Source organism: Pristiophorus japonicus, chromosome 2 (assembly GCF_044704955.1).
Source record: "Pristiophorus japonicus isolate sPriJap1 chromosome 2, sPriJap1.hap1, whole genome shotgun sequence".
In the NCBI taxonomy this organism is placed as follows: domain Eukaryota; kingdom Metazoa; phylum Chordata; class Chondrichthyes; family Pristiophoridae; genus Pristiophorus; species Pristiophorus japonicus.
The window spans coordinates 90,284,180-90,303,000 of NC_091978.1; the positions used below are offsets into that span (position 1 = coordinate 90,284,180).

General features: G+C 44.1%; 1 protein-coding gene across 1 annotated transcript; it reads left to right on the plus strand.

The window, feature by feature from the left end:
* Positions 1-3,931: 3,931 nt before the first annotated feature.
* Positions 3,932-18,707, plus strand: LOC139231119 (uncharacterized HIT-like protein Synpcc7942_1390). The gene is made up of 5 exons (XM_070862491.1): positions 3,932-4,116; positions 7,087-7,242; positions 8,476-8,580; positions 12,560-12,632; positions 18,527-18,707. Exons 1-5 carry the CDS (start codon positions 4,012-4,014, stop codon positions 18,616-18,618), a joined length of 531 nt encoding a protein of 176 aa, XP_070718592.1. The 5' UTR covers positions 3,932-4,011; the 3' UTR covers positions 18,619-18,707.
* The last annotated feature ends 114 nt before the right edge of the window (positions 18,708-18,821 follow it).

An 18,821-nucleotide genomic window follows, 5' to 3' on the forward strand; every position in this document is an offset into this window, starting at 1 on the left:
CCAGTTGTTATGTATGAAGAAAGAGTCTGACTGGATATTGTGAGCTCAAAATAAAGTGTGACCTTAGTGCTTTATTGAAGGTCTCCAGAGTGCCTCTCCAACCTGTGAGGCCTCCTTAAATACCTATGTTCCCAAGGGATTATGGAATCCCTTTGGACTCCAGGGGATGAGCCTGGAGCATATACAAGTTTACATATATATATATATATATATATATAACAGATAGAGTGTCTAATCATGTCATCCAGTACATCCACAGCTACCATTGAGAACCTTTGTGTCATGTTTGCTACTCATGGTCTGCCTGTTCTAATGGTCAAACAGAGCATGCTGTCCAAACAATCAAGCAGAGTATGAAATGTGTAACTCAGGATTCACTGCAGACTCACCGGTCATGCATATTGCTTAGTTACAGGACAAGACCCCACATGCTTAGCAGGGTCTCCCCTGCTGAACTATTCATGGAGAGCTCTCTCTCGTCCATCCTGACTTGAACGATCGTGTTGAAAACAGACATCAAAATCAGCAGTGGTATCATGATCATGCTGCTGTGTCACGCGACATCGCTTAACGATCCTGTGTATGTGCTAAATTATGGTCAAGGTCCCAAGTGGGTCGCCGGTACTGTTATGGCTAAGGAGGATAACAGTGTTTATTGTCATGCTCAAGAATGGGCAAACATGCAGGAAACATGTTGATCAGATAAAGCTGCGGCACACGGATGAACTGGAACAAGTTGAGGAAGATACGATCAGTGATCAACCAACCTATATTCATTCATCAGAGGACTCTGCTGTCATCAATGAATCTGGACTTTCAATCTCTGACATGGTCATTGCCACTCCCATCAGATCGGCTACCCAGCCTCCAGTCATAACTGACTCAGAACGCTCGCCCAGAACTGGAGTTGAACTGAGACGATCAATTTGTGAGCAGAAAGCCCCGGACCGTCTTAACTTGGAAAAAGACTGATACTAAGATCTTGAAGGGGGATGTTGTCATGTGTGTATGCTTGGGGTTACTAGCCACCAGGGGGCACCCATGTCAGAGGTCATTGGGCTATACGCACGTGTGTGCGGGCCAGGTATATAAAGCAAGTCACCATGTAATGAGGGCACTTTGGGCCCGAATAAAGTTGAGCCAGGTTTGCACCTGAGTGAGTTTACAGTATTCAGTCTATCGAGTTATAGCAGAGGTCAAACACTTCCCTGCATGGAGAAAATGACAGGAGTCACCCGGAGCTCTCCTCGTGCACCAGTTGGTTCATCAGCAGCATTGAAAGAGACCTGACCGTAAGCCACCTGCCCACTCTTCAGCCAGGATTTGAAGCTTAGCATAGGGAGAACAAAGTAGAAAAATAGATCTCTTACAAAAAAGAAATAAAGGTATTTTAAAATAGACTGGTAGCACCAAAGTTGACAGGTGTGCATTTGTGTTTTTCCTATACTGCTTTCCTTGGTAATACTTGTACAAGTTATTTTTTAATTGAAATCTGAAACCAACTTACAAAATGCTGTGAATACACAGCTGGTATGTCAGTATCTGTAAAGAGAACAACTGGTCAACATGTCAGGGGTTCTGATTATTTCCTTTTGCAGATGTTGATGGACCCGTTGTGTATATTACCAGTAATTTCTATTTTTCTCCTTGAATCAGATCAGCTATGATCTTGTTGAATTGCGGAGCAGGCTCGAGGGGCTAGATGGCCTACTCCTGTTCCTAATTCTTATGTTCTTAAATTGCTTGCATCATCTGGGGAGATGCTAAGCTGATAAGACACAACCCTACAAGAAGGCAGGAGAAAATTTTGAGCACTCTCTCTTCTAATTTTTCCCCCTTCTCTCCTGAAAGTTCTAGACACTAGACATCCTCTGATGCCTCACCCAAGTGACCATTTTTCACGTATGAATCTAGACGGTGAGGCTCTGAAATTCAATGGTGATTTTCTTGGTCTTCTACTGTAGCACCAGCATGAGGCTGGCGGAACCTCCTACAATAATAGCAGTAACCAGGTTGTTCTTGGTCTCTGCCATTTTTGAAGGATTCCATCAGTCTTTTGCCAAAATTATAGCAGGATACTGGGAGAACCCCAATGGAATTTTAGGGTCTGAGTGGCAACAACCTATTCAGGTATAGAGGGCATCACAAGACAAAGCTGTTCTCATCTACATCTATACTTGTGCAATTGCTAGCAGGGATTACTGGTTTGTTATCAGGAACAGCCTTTTTCAACCTGGCTAAATCTCCCTCCTCTCCCCCACCAGTGATAACTCAAATGTTCTGAATCCAATTGTAATGCCCCAACTGTTGCCCTAGTTGCAACCACGGATCATGAAATAAAGCTGAGATCTTCTGGTCTGTATGGCTTTGTACTACACTGCACTGTACTTTAGAATGACAGTCATAGAAACTTACACCACATTGGAGGGTATTCAACCCATTGTGTCTGTGCCGGCTCTTTGAAAGAGCTATCCAATTAGTGCCACTCCCTTGCTCTTTTCCCACAGCCCTGCAATTTTTTCCCTTTTCAAATACATATCTTCAAATCATAGGGAACCTTAATGTTAATTCATGAGTGCAAGTAGTTGAAGCTTCCCCTCTCGGAAGAGTACAGAGCTGGCAATAGTACAAGAAGAGTGCAGAGCTGGCAATAGTGCATATACAAAGTAATGTAAGAAGTGAGCTCACAAAGCCATGCACTAATTGTTGGGCACTAAATCAGTTGAGGCAAACTTGTAAGTGGCGGTCCCATGGTAGTCAATGGGCAGGCTGCAGAGGAATTCTAGTACACTATGACCGGGAAATGCCCCAAGGAATTTGCCCCAACAAATTTGGGATGGACTCAGGCCCATCTCCAGATCAGTTATGCCCCTTTCTTAATTAGGGCTTCTCCTCAGCTTGAGCCTGAAATGAGTGACCTTATTCTGACAGCAGAAGCGTAGACGTGCATTTTCCTGTGTCTATGGTGTCCTTGGTTCCTTTACCAATAAGGGTTTGGGGAGGGGGCAGGGAAGTGGCCCTGAGTCCATGATCAGATCAGCCATGATTGTATTAAATGGCGGAGCAGGCTCGAAGGGCCTTAAAGCCTACTCCTGCTCCTATTTCTTATGTTCTTATTAACCTGGCACTAGGTACATTTAAACTGCCATTTGCTTAGTTAGGCTCACGGGAGTGTGGCATCCCTACAGTGGCTCTGTATTAAGGGCTCCATACTCCTGATTGCGCATTGACTTAAGCACGTGTATACAATTCTACAATGAGGCGATTGGCATAAGGGACACAGACTTAGCAATGTAAAAGTATGAATGCCACTTTCTCATGATGCAAACTAAACAAGTACCAATGTAAAAAGTACAAAATACTGCAGATGCTGGAAATCTGAAAAAAAATGTTGGAAATACTCAGTAGGTCAGGCAGCATCTGTGGAGAAAGAAACAGAACGTTTCAGGTCATAACCTTTGTCAGAACTGGAAAAAATTAGAGATGTATCAAACATGAGAAGGGAAATAGAAAGCAATGAAGGTGAACAAGGTAAAAGAGACAAACGGAAATCCTGTCGGAGAGGAGAGCAGAACTTCGTGAAGAGAAGTCCCAGGAGTGCCCACCTTGAAATTCTGCTCTTCTCTCCGACCAAATTTCCGTTTGTCTCTTTTACCTTATTCATCTTCATTGTCTCTTTTGCAGCGAAAGGCATTCGAGCTGAAATGTTAACTCAGTGTCTGTCTCCATAGATGCTGCCTGACCTGTTTCCAGCATTTTATTGTAATAGGGACTTAAGTGCAGTGATCTTACACATCTGTCCTGCAGTGTAAAAGCACCTTTAAATGGGTCAGCCCGTCTCACCCTCCATGATCACAAATGTCACTCCTGCCATTGCTCCCCTCTCTCACTACTTCCAGCCACATGGTTTAAAGCTAACCAACCAGGAGCTGTCGGAGATGCTTACCGCCATCTGTTGGCTGCAAGGAATAATTTGCGAGTCAGTATCAGCGCAGCAGGGCTGCAGTCAGGATGACCGGAGTGATTGTACTGAGGCTGCCCCGGCGCCTCGCTGCCCCCGGGCTGCTCCATCTGACGGCGGCGCTGCTAGCGCCCAGATTGGGCGGCTGTGCACAGGTAGGAGCCCCGGGGCCCGGCCGGCCTGGCACCCACGGCGGAGCGGGACCGCGTCCCTCTTGACTGACGGCTTTCTCGGGCCATTCACCAGTCGCATTGAGCTGTCCGTCAGACCGCGGGAACCAATGGGAGTGCAGGGTTTTCAGCGTTTGCTGCAGTTGATGGAAGGCGGAAAGAAAAGACCAGCGTCTTTCACCACCACCGCACGTCCCAAAGCGCTTTGCAGCCAAACAAGTATTTTTTGGTGGGAGTGTAGTCACTGTTGTAATGTAGGAAACGCAGCAGCCAATTTGCGCACAGCAAGCTCCCACAAACAGCAATGTGATAATGACTAGGTAATCTGTTTTTGTTATGTTGATTGAGGGATAAATATTGGCCAGGACACCAGGGATAACTCCCCTGCTCTTCTTCACAATAGCGCCATGGGATCTCCTATGCCCACTTGAGAGAGACTAGAGGACTCGGTTTAACATCTCATCTGGAAGACGGCACCTCCAACAGTGAAGAAAGACTTGCATTTATATAGCGCCTTTTACAATCACCGGACGTCTCAAAGCGCTTTACAGCCAATGAAGTACTGCACTGGTGTGTCAGCTGAGACTTTTGTGCTCAAGTCTCTGGAGAAGGACTTGAACCCACAACCTTCTGACTCAGAGGTGCTACCAACTGAGCCACTGGCTGACACAGTGCTGCTGTGAGCTGTGAGAGAGTTTAGGTGCACGAGCTGCTGGTGCAGCGGCTTCAACTCAGGTCGTCCCACAGCCTGATCGGCAAGGAAGCAGTCAGTAACACTGCACACAGCTCACCGTCAGCCATTGTTTGACCCGGTGTGTGCCTGTCTGCACCCCGAAGTAATTCCAACGAGTGTTTTGTTCCCAAGAGATCTTCACTTGTAGAATTTAAAGGAAAACAAGCTTTCTGAGGTTTGTCATTAAGTAGTGGCAGGCAGTTCATTAGCAGAATTAGATCCGGTTTTCACCAGCTGTAGAATTGCTCCGAACACTTAATAGCATGATCAACTTAAAGTCATTGAAATTTACAACACAGAAAGAAGCCATCATAGGGTGACCATATTTTCTAAACCGAATCTGTGGGCACAGGGTTGGAGCACAGCAAAGTAACCAGAACGCGTTAAGAAAACTGGCATGACAACAACAACAACAACTTGGATTTATATAGCACCTTTAATACAGTAAAACGTTCCAAGGCGCTTTACAGGGATATTATAAGACAAAACATTTGACACTGAGCCACATAAGGAGAAAATTAGGGCAGGTGACCAAAAGCTTGGTCAAAGAGGTAGGTTTTAAGGAGCGTCTTAAAGAAGGAAAGAGGTCGAGAGATGGAGAGGTTTAGGGAGGGAATTCCAGAGCTTGGGTAAAGAGTGGTGAGAATGTGGAATATGCATTAATTTTATCTCAAATAATGGATTGAAACAGTTTGACCAGAACTGACATTAGATTAACAGATCTATTAACAGAACCCTTTTGAACAAAAGTGTTACATTAGCTAGCTACTTTCCAGTACCGCAATACAATTTGTATATTTAAAGAGGATTGAAATATTGTGACCAGAGCCTCTGCTATCTTGTCCCTGGATTCTTTAACAGCCTATTGTGCATGTCATCCAGGCCCAGTGATTTATCCACCTGGAATTCTCATGCTTTCAGAATCAATTCCTTTTTTTATAGTTATCTCTAACAATTGTTTAAATTCTTCGTTTAGTATACTTACATTCTCACTTCCACCATCATTTGCAAACTCTGCAAAGTATATATTTAATATCTCCACCATACCTTCATCCTCCACCATTAGACTATCATCATTTCCAGATTGGTCCTCCTGCTAACTATTATTTTCCTTTTTATATGCTTATAAAAAGCCCTTACTAGTTCCTTTTATATTATCTAGTAGGCTTTTTTCAAAGTCCCCTTTCACCCATCTAACTAATTAGTGTCGTTGGTTGAGGAAAGAATGTTGGCCAGAGCATTAGGAGAAGTCCCCTGATCATCATCTTCAAAAAAATGCCAGGAACCTTTTATTTCCCCGGACCTGTTGATAGGGGCTTCAGTTTAATGTCTCATCCAAAAGATGGCAGCTCTGATAACATACTGCACTGAATATAGATTATGTGTTCAAGTCTGGAACGGGACTGCAAGCCCACAACCTTGTGCCTCAGAGGCCAGAGTTCTTCTGCTGAGCCTGGTGACACTCGCCGTATATATCAAATCCCAGACTGGAGTCGGTTTCTCATGAACTATGGCTGTTCTTTTAGAATCTGATGTGAAAGGGCATAGGCCATACATAGGCCCAGACCAATAGGTCCGGATTGAAATGGCAAAAGAAATGTCAATGTAAACTGGGAAGAAGTGATTAAGTGACACCCAGTGTTGTTTTTGTTTATTAGAATGGGGTCTTTCCATTAGTAGTGTGGCCACCGAAAAGCATGAAAATGTCTTTGCCATGAAAAATGCATTCACCTTGGCTTTGGATTTTACTGATTAGTCAGAGAAGCAATGTGCCATGAGCAGAGCCTCACAAAATCTTTCCTTTTATGTAATATTATCGCTCATATTTGTTCATAAAGAAACAGTGGAGCCGATTTTGGTCTCTGGGAGGCGGGTGTGGTAGTAATGGTCACTGGATTAAGGTCCTGCACCTAACAGCATTGTGGGAGTACCTTTACCATATGGGCTGCTGTGGTTCCAAGAAGGCGGCTGCTCACCGCCACCTTCTCAAGGGCAATTAGGAATTGGCAATAAGTGCCGGCCTTGCCAGCAATGCCCATAATTCCAAAGAACGATAATTAAAAAAAAACACCTACCCAAAAGCATAAGTATTAAAACCCACTGAGTTTTCAGGTTCAACTTAATTACCATATTGTGGGTGAGGTGCAGGGGCAAGTTACACCCAAAGTGACTGCAGAAATGTATTGCATACTAAAATCTGGCTTTTCCTTTTTCACATTTAGAAGGGCTACTGTTCATCAAAAGTTAATGGTAATGAAGTTCTTAAAGCAAAGTTGGCTGATGATGCGAGAGAGAAATACGGAAACCAACCACCAACATTATTCTCAAAAATTATTGATAAATCACTTCCTGCTGACATTATATATGAAGACGACCAGGTATATTTACTGTAGCGAATACTGATATTTTCTTAGACTCTACCAGTGATATTTCACATTGTTACACAGCTGAGAAAATAATGCATTAAAAAACCCAACTGTCTCCACCACTCAATCCACTTCTGTCTTTAAACGCAATGCTGACAAGAACGTCAAATCAGCATGTAAACTTCTTGAAGCTCTTGCTCACTTCAACCATCTTGTATTTTAAAACAGTTCCCCCACTCCAAATTTCCTGAAGGTGCTGAAACATACTGGATTATGGTTCTCTGATGCCTTGCCCAAGTGGTTAATTTTCATGTGTGAGCCCAGGCTGTGAGTACCAGTAGGCTGCTCGATTATGGGGACGCATGGCCGAATTCAATCCTATATTCACCTCACATCTTTCCAGCTGGATGTCAAAGAGTTGGGACCATGAATCTGCCCCCCCCACCACAAGAGTCACTGAGCCCAATTGTAGCACACCCACTGCCACTCCAGCTAACTCCACTCACATGGGTTTGAAGCTTGGACCTTTGTTATCTGTTTAGGTCAGTTACACATCAGACAGTGCACTTACCAACTGCACCATCATGTGAGCACATTAGAATTTCAAAAAAATTGTCTCCTACAATCCATAAGTTCAATGTTTAAACACTAATCTGTATATAGAACACTGCCATGGAGTATTATAGTTACATTTCACTCATGGTAGTAAAGGTCTCCTGATGCACTCCTAGTTGCATGAATTAATGGATATTTAACATTTAAAAGAAAGAACTTGCATCCCATAGAGTGTCTTGTGAAGTTCTCAGGATGTCCCAATGAATTACTTTAGAATGGCAGTCATTGTTATGTAGACAAATTTGCGAATTAAAGTCAGGAGTAATTAGTGTGGGTGCTGTAATCCTGCATTGCTGTAAATTATTTCACTGCATTGAATGATCACTGAACAATCTGATTCCACGAAGCATTTAAAATGGAAAATGAATCCACTACTTCTATAATAAACATACTTCATTATGGTTTGTTGGTGGCATTCTTCGTTGCATATGAAAGACTGCCCATAATTAGTGTAAGAATTTTCATAGCCCACCGTGACCGGAACATCGTGTACACGGTCAGAGAAATAAAGGCTTGCTTTTCTTATTAGCACAAAGAGGTTGGGGGTACCTTAATCTTAAAATGTATATTTACAGTATTCTTTAATATTGCTTTTATGTTTCTGTTTGTTTACTTTTTTCTTCTCTATAGTGCCTTTCTTTCAGAGATGTTAATCCTCAGGGCCCAGTTCATTTTCTTGTGATACCCAAAATCCCTATACCACGGATCAGTGACACAACAGATGGTGACAAAGAGGTAGGGAAGGATGTTTATTATATATAGAATATACAACAATTTGTATTTATACAATGCCTTTAATGTAGTGAAACTTCCCAAGGAAGGTTACAGGAGTATTATGAGATTAAAATAATTGATACCGAGTCACATAAGGAGAAATTAGGGCAAATGACCAGACGCTTGTTCAAAGAGGTAGGCTTTAAGGAGTGTCTTCAAGGAGGAAAGAGAGGCGGAGAGGTTTAGGCAGGGAATTCAGAGCTTAGGGCCTAAGCAACAGAAGGTCACTGCCACCAGTGGTTGAGCGATTCTAATCAGGGATGCTCAGGAGGGTAAAATTAGAGGTGCGCGGACATCTTGGGGCGGGGAGGGGGTTTGTGGGGCTGGAGGAGATTACAGAGATAGGAAGGGGCGAGGCCAGGGTGGGATTTGAAAACAAGGATGAGAATTTTGAAATCAAAGCATTGCTTAACTGGGAGGTAATGCAGGTCAGCGAGCACAGGGGTGTTGGGTGAGCAGGTATAATACTGTTATTGTTTGATGGTAAATGGCAATGCTACTGAGGCCATTCAGACCAGAATGGTTTGATCCCTAGTCTGTGCTACACTAGCTGATCTCAACTAGAGCTGCAGTGGAGTTGGTATAGTAGGCCTTAGCAACCAGGAAAGGATGAACAGCCTGGGTCTCTTCTCTTGAAAAAAGAAAGCTGAGGGGTGACCTAATAGAGGTCTTTAAAATTAGGAAAGGTTTTGAGAGTGGATACAGAGAGAATGTTTCCACTTGTGGAGCAAAGAATAACAAAAAGACATCAATATAAGATAGTCACTAAGAAATCTAATAGGCAATTCAGAAGATACTTCTTTACCCAAAGAGTGGTAAGAATGTGGAACTCACTACCACAGGGGGTGGTTGAAGCGAATAGTATAGATGCATTTAAGGGGAGACTAGACAAGCACATGAGGGAGAAGGGAATAGAGAGTTATGCTCATAGATTTAGATAAGGAAAGGTGGGAGGAGGTTCAAGTGGAGCATAAACGCTGGCATGGACTGGTTGGGCCGAATGGCCTGTTTCTGTGCCGTAGATCTTATGTAATCCTTGAGCTAGGGAGGGGAATAACTGGCTAGGGTTCTTGCTTCTGATTGCAGTCCAGTCACAACTACTGGAAGGTCAACATCAAGAACCATGAGGTGAGTCCTTCACTTCAGGAGGGGCGAAAATTGAAAATGTTGCTAAGAATGACATTAAAAATCCACTTTATGACTGATTCAGCTGCATTTTACAAAGTATTCCTAAGGAACAGATTAGTTAAACACTGTAGGAGATTTTTTGATTGTTTTCAGATATAAACTGCTTTTACTAGTTATTAAAACTAGTATCCTAACTCGCACCAGGTCCTGTCATCCATCATCATCATCACCACCCCTGTGCACACAGACCTACATTGGCTTTCGGTCCTGGAACGCCTCAATTTAAAATTCTCATCCTTGCTTTCAAGTCCCTCCATGGCCTCATCCCTCACCATCTATGTAACTTCCTCCAACCCTCCAAGATATCTGCGCTCCTCCAATTCTGGCATCTTGAACATCCCCGATTTTGATCACTCCAGCATTAACGGCCGTGCTTTCAGCTGCCTAAGCCCTAAGCTCTGGAATTCCCTCATTAAACCTCACAGCCTCTCTACCTCACTCTGCTCCTTGAAGATGCCCCTTTAAACCTACCTCACCTGTCCTAATGTCTCTATGTGGCTCAGTGTCAAATTTTGCTTGATAACGCTCCTGTGAAACGCCTTGGGATGTTTTACTACTTTAAAGACGCTATATAAATGCAAGTTGTTGCTGTATTAATGTAGAAGGTAAACCAGCAAAGAATGACTAAAAAAATGATTAAGAAAGGGAAGATAGACTATGAAAGTAAATTAGCACCGAAATATAAAAACAGATAACAAGAGTTTCTACAGGTATATAAAAAGGAAAAGAGCGGCTAAATTAAATGTTGTTCCTTAGAGGATGAGACCAGGGGAATTAGTGATGGGGAACATGGAGATGGCAGAAACCCTGAACAAATATTTTGTATCGATCTTTACGGTAGAGGACACTAAAAATATTCCAACACTGGATAGTCAAGGGACTATAGGGGGGGTGGGGAGGAACTTAACACAATCACAATGACTAAGAAGGTGGTACTCAGTAAGATAATGGGACTCAAGACAGATAAATCCCCTGGACCTGATGGCTTGCATCCTAGGGTCGAGAAGTAGCAGCAGGGATAGTTGATGCATTGGTTGTAATTTACCAAAATTCCCTGGATTCTGGGGAGGTCCCAGCAGATTGGAAAACTGCAAATGTAACGCCCCTATTTAAAAAAGGAGGCAGACAGAAAGCAGGAAACTATAGACCAGTTAGCTTAACATCTGTGATTGTGAAGATGTTGGAGTCCATTATTAAAGAAGCAGTAGCAGGACATTTGGCAAAGCAAAATTCAGTCAGGCAGTGTCAGCATGGATTTATGAAGGGGAAGTCATGTTTGACAAATTTGCTGGAATTCTTTGAGGATGTAACGGACAGGATGGATAAAGGGGAACCAGTGGATGTGGTGTATTTCGACTTCCAGAAGGCATTTGACAGGGTGCCACATAAAAGATTACTGCACAAGATAAAAGTTCACGGGGTTGGGGATAATATATTAGTCTGGATTGTGGATTGGCTAACTAACAGAAAACAGAGAGTCAGGATAAATGGTTTATTCTCAGGTTGGCAATCAGTAACTAGTGAGGTGCAGAAGGGACCAGTGCTGGGGCCCCAATTATTTACAATCTATATTGACGACTTGGATGACGGGACCGAGTGTAACATAACCAAGTTTGCTGACAATGCAAAGATGAGAGGCAAAGCCATGTGTGAGGAGGACACAAAAAACCTGCAAAAAGGACATAGACATGCTAAATGAGTGGGTAAAAATTTGGCAGATGGAGTATAATGTTGGAAAGTGTGAGGTTATGCACTTTTTGGCAAAAAAAAAATTGAAGAGCAAGTTATTATTTAAACGGAGAAAAATTGCAAAGTGCTGCAGTACAGCGGGACCTGGGGGTCCTGGTGCATGAAGCACAAAAGGATAGTATGCAGGTACAGCAAGTGATCAGGAAGGCCAATGGAATCTTGGCCTTTATTGCAAAGGGGATGGAATGTAAAAGCAGTGAAGTCTTGCTACAGTTATACAGGGTATTGGTGAGGCCACACTTAGAATACTGCGTACAGTTTTGGTTTCCATATTTAAGAAAGGATATCCTTGCTTTGGAGGCAGTTCAGAGAAGGTTCATTAGGTTGATTCCGGGGATGAGGGGGTTGATTTATGAGGAAAGGTTGAGGAGGTTGGGCCTCTACTCATTGGAATTCAGAAGAATGAGAGGTGATCTTATCAAAATGTATAAGATTATGAGGGGGCTTGACAAGGTGGATGCAGAGAGGATGTTTCCATTGATAGGAGAGACTAGAACTAGGGGACATAATCTTAGAATAAGGGGCCGCCCATTTAAGACTGAGATGAGGAGGAATTTCTCCTGAGGGTTGTAAATCTGTGGAATTCATTGCCTCAGAGCTGTGGAAGCTGGGACATTGAAAAAATGTAATACAGAGATAGACAGTTTCTTAAACGATAAGGGAATAAGGGATTATGGGGAGCAGGCAGGGAAGTGGACTTGAGTCCATGATTGGATCAACCATGATCATATTAAATGGTGGAGCAGGCTCGAGGGGCCGTATGGCCTACTCCTGCTTTTATTTCTTATGTTCTTATTATAAGGATGTCAGATTTAAAAAGCATTGTAAAATGTTTGTGTGGTTTTGCTTATATCTGAAAAGTGCAAACTGTGGCAGAGAAATAAAGCTTTTATTTGATAGCTTTGTTATTTTGGACGCTGTTAAAATCTGTATGTGTGAGTTTAGCCAAGGGGAGATGTTTTTATTTTGACGAGAAGCTTTTTTCTCCATGTTGTGTAAACAGCTGCTGGGACATTTACTGATAGTGGCTAAAAACCTCGCAAAGAAAGAAAGGCTCACAGATGGGTACAGAGTGGGTAAGTCTGCTAATACTTCATTAATAAATGGAAACGTCTGTGCTATGTCTCCTCTGTTCAAGGAATGAAGGATATATGTTTTAAAAATATCTGATAGGGTTAAAGATTTTTTTGACCTCTATTCTGTCCCCAGGTCAGGGATAGTGACAGGTACACCATCATATCTATTTTGTACTTTCCTGGTAGGATATGCTGCCCAAGAAAACAGGATTTGATGGGCAACAGTACCTGTCTTCACAGAGCAAAAAGTAAAAGAATGGCAGCTGCTGCAGAGGAGCAGGAGTACATTTGGTGGTTTTGTCAAAACTGTAATGTGTAACACTTAAATTTGACAGGCTATTTTAAATGAAATCACTGTTTTTGTCATGTATGTACTTTTGGGATCACTAGCCACTAGATGGCGTCACTGTTGGAGGCCATTGGGTTACACGCACGTGTGTGCAGCCCAAGTATAAAAGGCCAGCCATTTTGTATATTAGTCACTTTGGGCCTGAATAAAGCAAAGCCAAGGCCATACCTCTTGGAGTTAAACAGTACTCCGTCTAACAGTTATTGAATACGCAACATTTGGCGATGAGGCAACAAGAAAATTTGCATGCAAAAATGAGCACAATTGGATTGTTGGAGCGATTTGTGGAAGGAGAAGATTGGGCAGACTTTGAGAGCCGTTTGAGCCAATTCTTCGTGGCCAACAAAATGGAGGTGGTCGGCGATGCAGATCGGCGCCGGGCGATGTTCCTCGCGGTTTGCAGTCCAAAAATTTATGGTCTGATAAAGAATCTACTCCTGCCTGTGAGTCCAACAGAGAAGACGTATGAAGAATTCTGTACACTTGTACAGGACAACCTTAAGCCAGACGAAGGCATCATCATCTCGAGGTACAGATTTTACACGCACGTTCGCTCAGAGGGTCAGAATGCGGCGGAATTCGTTGCCGACCTGAGACGTCTAGCAGGACCGTGTAAGTTCGGGGCTGTGTTGATAGACATGCTGCGGGACTTCTTTATAATCGGCATCAACTACGAGGTGATCCTGCGTAAACTACTGGAGACGTTGGACTTGAACAGGGCCATCACGATCGCTCAGTCATGCATGACAACGGATAGAAGTCTAAAGCAGATATCAGTGAAAAATCAAAACTCGGCATGTACTGTAAATATGATTGATTCGGTGTTTGGCAGAGCGGGACATGGCAGAGCCTATCCGATTGCGTACGCGAAACCTGTGGCTGCCCAAAGTCTGCCAGCGGGAATGCATCCGATTTCTCCGTGTTGGCGTTGTGGGGGAAACCACCGGCACCAGCAGTGCCGATTTAAGCAATATAGTTGCAAAGGCTGTCTGAGAGTGGGGCATCTCCAGCGCAAGTGTCCGCAGATGAGCAAGCGTGCTGCGACACATCACATTGAGGATGATGGTCAGACTAGCACGGATCCGGATACATAATCCGAGATACAAGAGGAGGAAGTGTATGGACTGTACTTGTTCCTAACTAAGAGCAAACTGATAATGATCAACATGAAATTTAATGAGGTGCCGGTGTCGATGGAACTGGACACGAGGGCGAGTCAATCGATAATGAGCCAGAGGGCATTCGAAAAGCTGTGAGATGCTAAGGCTGTGAGGCCCAGGCTGAGTCCAGTCAATGCCAAGTTGCACACGTACACCAAAGAACTCATAACGGTGATTGGCAGTGCCACAATTAAAGTGCGGTTCACGAGTTACCGCTATGGATTGTCCCAGGCAATGGCCCAACGCTGTTCGGCAGGAACTGGCTTGAAAAAAATCAGATGCGATTGGAACAACATCAAGGCATTGTCGTCGGAGAAAGATACATGTGCCCAAGTACAGAGCACATTCTCTTCGCTTTTCGAACCAGGCATCGGCAACTTCATGGGAGCCAAGATGCAGATCCAAGTGGACTCGGATGCAAGACCTGTCCATCATAAAGCTCGGGCAGTTCCGGTGAGGGAGAAGGTCGAAGTCGAACTGGACAGACTCCAGCATGAAGGGATCATATCACCGGTTGAATTTTAATGAATGGGCCTGCCCCATTGTTCCTGTGCTGAAAAGTGATGGCACAGTCAGAATCTGTGGAGACCTCAAGGCTACGATCAACAGGGTTTCGAAACAGGATCAGTACCCATTACCAAAGGCTGATGACTTGTTTGCAACACTAGTCGGGGGGAAGTCGTTCACCAAACTGGATCAGACATTGGCCTACATGACACAGGAGCTGGTCGAGATGTCGAAGAGACTTACTTGCATTAACACGCATAAAGGATGGTTTATTTATCACAGGTGCCCTATTGGAATTCGGTCGGCTGCAGCAATATTTCAGAGGAATATGGAGAGTCTACTGAAGTCTGTTCCCAGATGACATCCTGATCACAGGTCGTGACTCCGAGGAACATCTGAACAACCTAGAAGAGGTTCTACATCGTCTGGACAAAGTGGGACTCAGACTGAAACGCTTGAAGTGCGTCTTCATGGCACCAGAGGTCGAATTCCTGGGAAGGAAAATTGCTGCTGATGGCATCAGGCCCACAGACGCAAAAGCCAAGGCCATCAAGAATGCACCCAAGCCGCAGAATGTGACGGAGCTGCGTTCGTTCCTGGGTCTACTCAACTACTTCAGTAACTTCCTACCTAAATTGAGCACCTTATTAGAACCACTGCACATGCTGCTAAGAAAAGGCAACAACTGGGTGTGTGGTGCATCTCAAGACACAGCTTTTGAGAAAGCCACTAATCTGCTTTGCTCTAACAAGCTGCTGGTACATTATGACCCATGTAAACGTTTAGTATTGGCTTGTGATGCTTCGTCATATGGAATTGGTTGCGTATTCCAACAAGCTAATGAGTCGGCTAAACTTCAACCAGTCGTGTATACTTCAAAAAGTTTGTCTAAAGCGGAAAGAGATACAGCATGGTAGAGAAAGAAGCACTAGCCTGTGTGTATGGGGTTAAAAAGATGCATCAGTACCTGTTTGGTCTTCGGCTGGACTGGAGACAGATCACAAGCCGCTCATTTCACTGTTCTCTGAAAACAAAGGTATCAATATCAATGCTTCATCCCGCATCCAGAGGTGGGCGCTGACATTATCCACTTATGATTATGTCATTTGCCATAGACCTGGCACCGAGAATTGTGCCAATGCTTTGAGCCGTCTGCCATTGCCCACACCAGAGGTGGAAACGCCACAACCGGTGGACGTATTGTTAGTTATGGATGTTTTTGTGAGTGAAGGAACCCCTGTCACGGCTCAACAAGTTAAGACCTGGACCAGCCAGGACCCAATTTTATCGGTGGTGAAAAGTTGCATCCTCAAAGGTGATTGGTCTGCCATACCCAAGCAAATGTGCGAGGAGACCAAACCTTACATTCGTCGCAAAGGCGAACTGTCTATTCAGTCGGATTGTATACTGTGGGGCAATCGTATTGTTATGCCCAAGAAAGGGAGAGAGAAATTTGTACATGAGCTACATGGCACACATCCCGGCATTGTAATGATGAAAGCCATCGCCAGGTCTCATGTATGGTGGCTGGGAATCGACTCTGATCTGGAATCATGTGTGCATCAGTGCAACACTTGCATGCAGCTCAGCAAAGCACCAGCGGAATCGCCGCTGAGTCTGTGGTCGTGGCCGTCCAAACCATGGTCCAGGATCCACATAGACTTTGCAGGTCCCTTCCTGGGGAAGATGTTTTTAGTTGTGGTGATGCATATTCGAAGTGGATAGAGTGTATAATCATGTCATCCAGCACATCCACAACTACCATTGAGAATCTCTGTCATGTTCGCGACACATGGTCTGCCTGACATCGTTGTTAGCGACAACAGATCGTGCTTTCACCAGTCAGGAGTTTCGAGAGTTCATGAAACTCAAATGGTATCAAACATGTAAGATCAGCACCATTCAAACCTGCATCCAATGGACAAGCAGAACGTGCTGTCCAAATTATAAAGCAGAGTATGAAGCAAGTAACCCAAGGGTCACTGCAGACCCGCCTGTCATGCATACTGCTTAGTTACAGGACAAAACCACACACGCTTACCGGGGTATCACCTGCTGAACTAATGATGGAGAGGTCTTAAGACCAAGCTATCTCTTGTACACCCTGACTTGAATAGTCATGTTGAATATAGCAGACAAAGTCAGCAAGGGTATCACGATCGCACAGCTGTGTCACGACGTATTTCTGTAAATGATCCTGTATATGTTCTGAATTATGGTCAGGGTCCCAAGTGGATTGCTGGTACTGTCATGGCCAAGGATGGCAACAGAGTATTTATTGTCAAGCTCAAAAATGGGCAAACATGCAGGAAACATATGGATCAGACAAAGCTGCGGCACATAGACAAACCGGAACAGTCAGCGGAAGAGACAATCGACGACCAACCAACCTACCTCCAGCCATCAGAGGACTCAGTGGTCATCAGTGAATCGGGACTTTCAATCCCTGACATATTCAATGAAAATGGACTTTCAATCCCTGACATGGCCATTGCCACTCCCACCAGGTCAACCACCCAGCCACCAGTCACAACAGATGCTGAACACTCACCCAAGGCTGGAGTTGAACTGAGACGCTCAACCTGGGAGCGTAAAACACTGGACCGTCTCAATTTGTAAAAGACTGTGTTAATATCTCAGAGGGGGGTATTGTCATGTATGTACTTTTGGGATCACTAGCCACTAGATGGCGTCACTGTTGGAGGCCATTGGCCAAGGTCACATCTCTTGGAGTTAAACAGTACTCAGTCTAACAGTTATTGCATACACAACAGTTTTCACTAATGTTTGTCCAGCATTCATGAACTTTGTACTTTGCACAGGGAGCTAGTTGTGCTTCTTGAATAGACACAAACTTCAAAAAGGTATTGTGAAATTTCCCCCTCCCATTCTCCACACTTGCCTAAATCTGGACTTGGTCCAACACATAGCTTTACCTCCCTTTTCACACAAAAGGAGCTACCACAAATGTGATAAAACATTATATAAATGCAGGTTCATTCTTATATGTTATGAAGGCATTTTACATGTGATTGTATGGTGCTTGAGAGAGAAGTACATTGATATACTCAGGTGTCTTAGTGTGACTTTGCTTCAACTCCTAAGTCTAGAAGTTACGGCAGTTTGTTTGATACAGATCTTAGGATCTCATTTTCAGAACCAACTAATCCCAAGAGTCCCTGGGCTAGAAGTTGCCCCTTGCCCCAATTGGGGGCGGTTACCTTCTGGGGCCAGGACTTCCTGCACCCCGCCCGGAAGTCCCACCCCTGATGCGGAATTGGGCCTTCCGCCCCTCAAAGGAAGCGGAGGGCTGGTCTCTGCCGCGCTGCTTCCTTTGAGGGGCGTCCTGGGGCGCGATAGTGACCCGGTCGACTCGAGGGCCACCATTGTTGGGCTGACCCAAGAGTCGACCGATAAATAAGGATGGTGGCCCGGGGCGCTAAAGGCCTCCCCTTTAAGGATCGCCTCAATGGCGGATGTCCGCCAGCTTCGTGACTCGCGGAGGTGCAAATGGGGCTATAAAAAGGGGCGATTTTGCCTCCCCTGCCTATTAGCACGATGTCAGGTATGGGTCATTGCCCATCATTGTCGGTGGATGATTTCTGAGTTGGGGGAGGAAACTATTGCCTGGAAACCTCTAAGACAAATCCCAGCCTGCTGTGTGAAACAGCAGCAGGAATTAAATACCCGTGCAATAGTCAGTACCTTCAGGAGATGAGGCAGAGGAGAAAGATGGAAATAAAATTGTAAATTCTTGCTGCTAATTTTATTCTGCAAGTTAAATACCAGATATTACCAGCATTATCCAGGGTTTGTTTTTAATTATTCAATAAATAGTTGTGAGTTTTCTAAAAGCAAACTCTTTTTTGTTGTTTTAGTGATAAACGATGGGAAGAATGGAGCGCAGTCTGTATACCACCTGCACATCCATGTGATTGGAGGACGCCAGATGAGCTGGCCACCTGGTTAGAAGGATGTGGGACAAATCTGATTTTCTGTCACCAAGTTCTGAATTTGTGCTCTATTTCTGAATTGTATTAAAACATTTACTTGGAAACACTTCCTTGGATATTTCTGCAACTGAAGAAATTGTATTGAATTCTAGTTTATAAAACTAGAAAAATAAGATTGTAATTTCCTAGTATGAGTCACATCACATCATTAAGTATATCA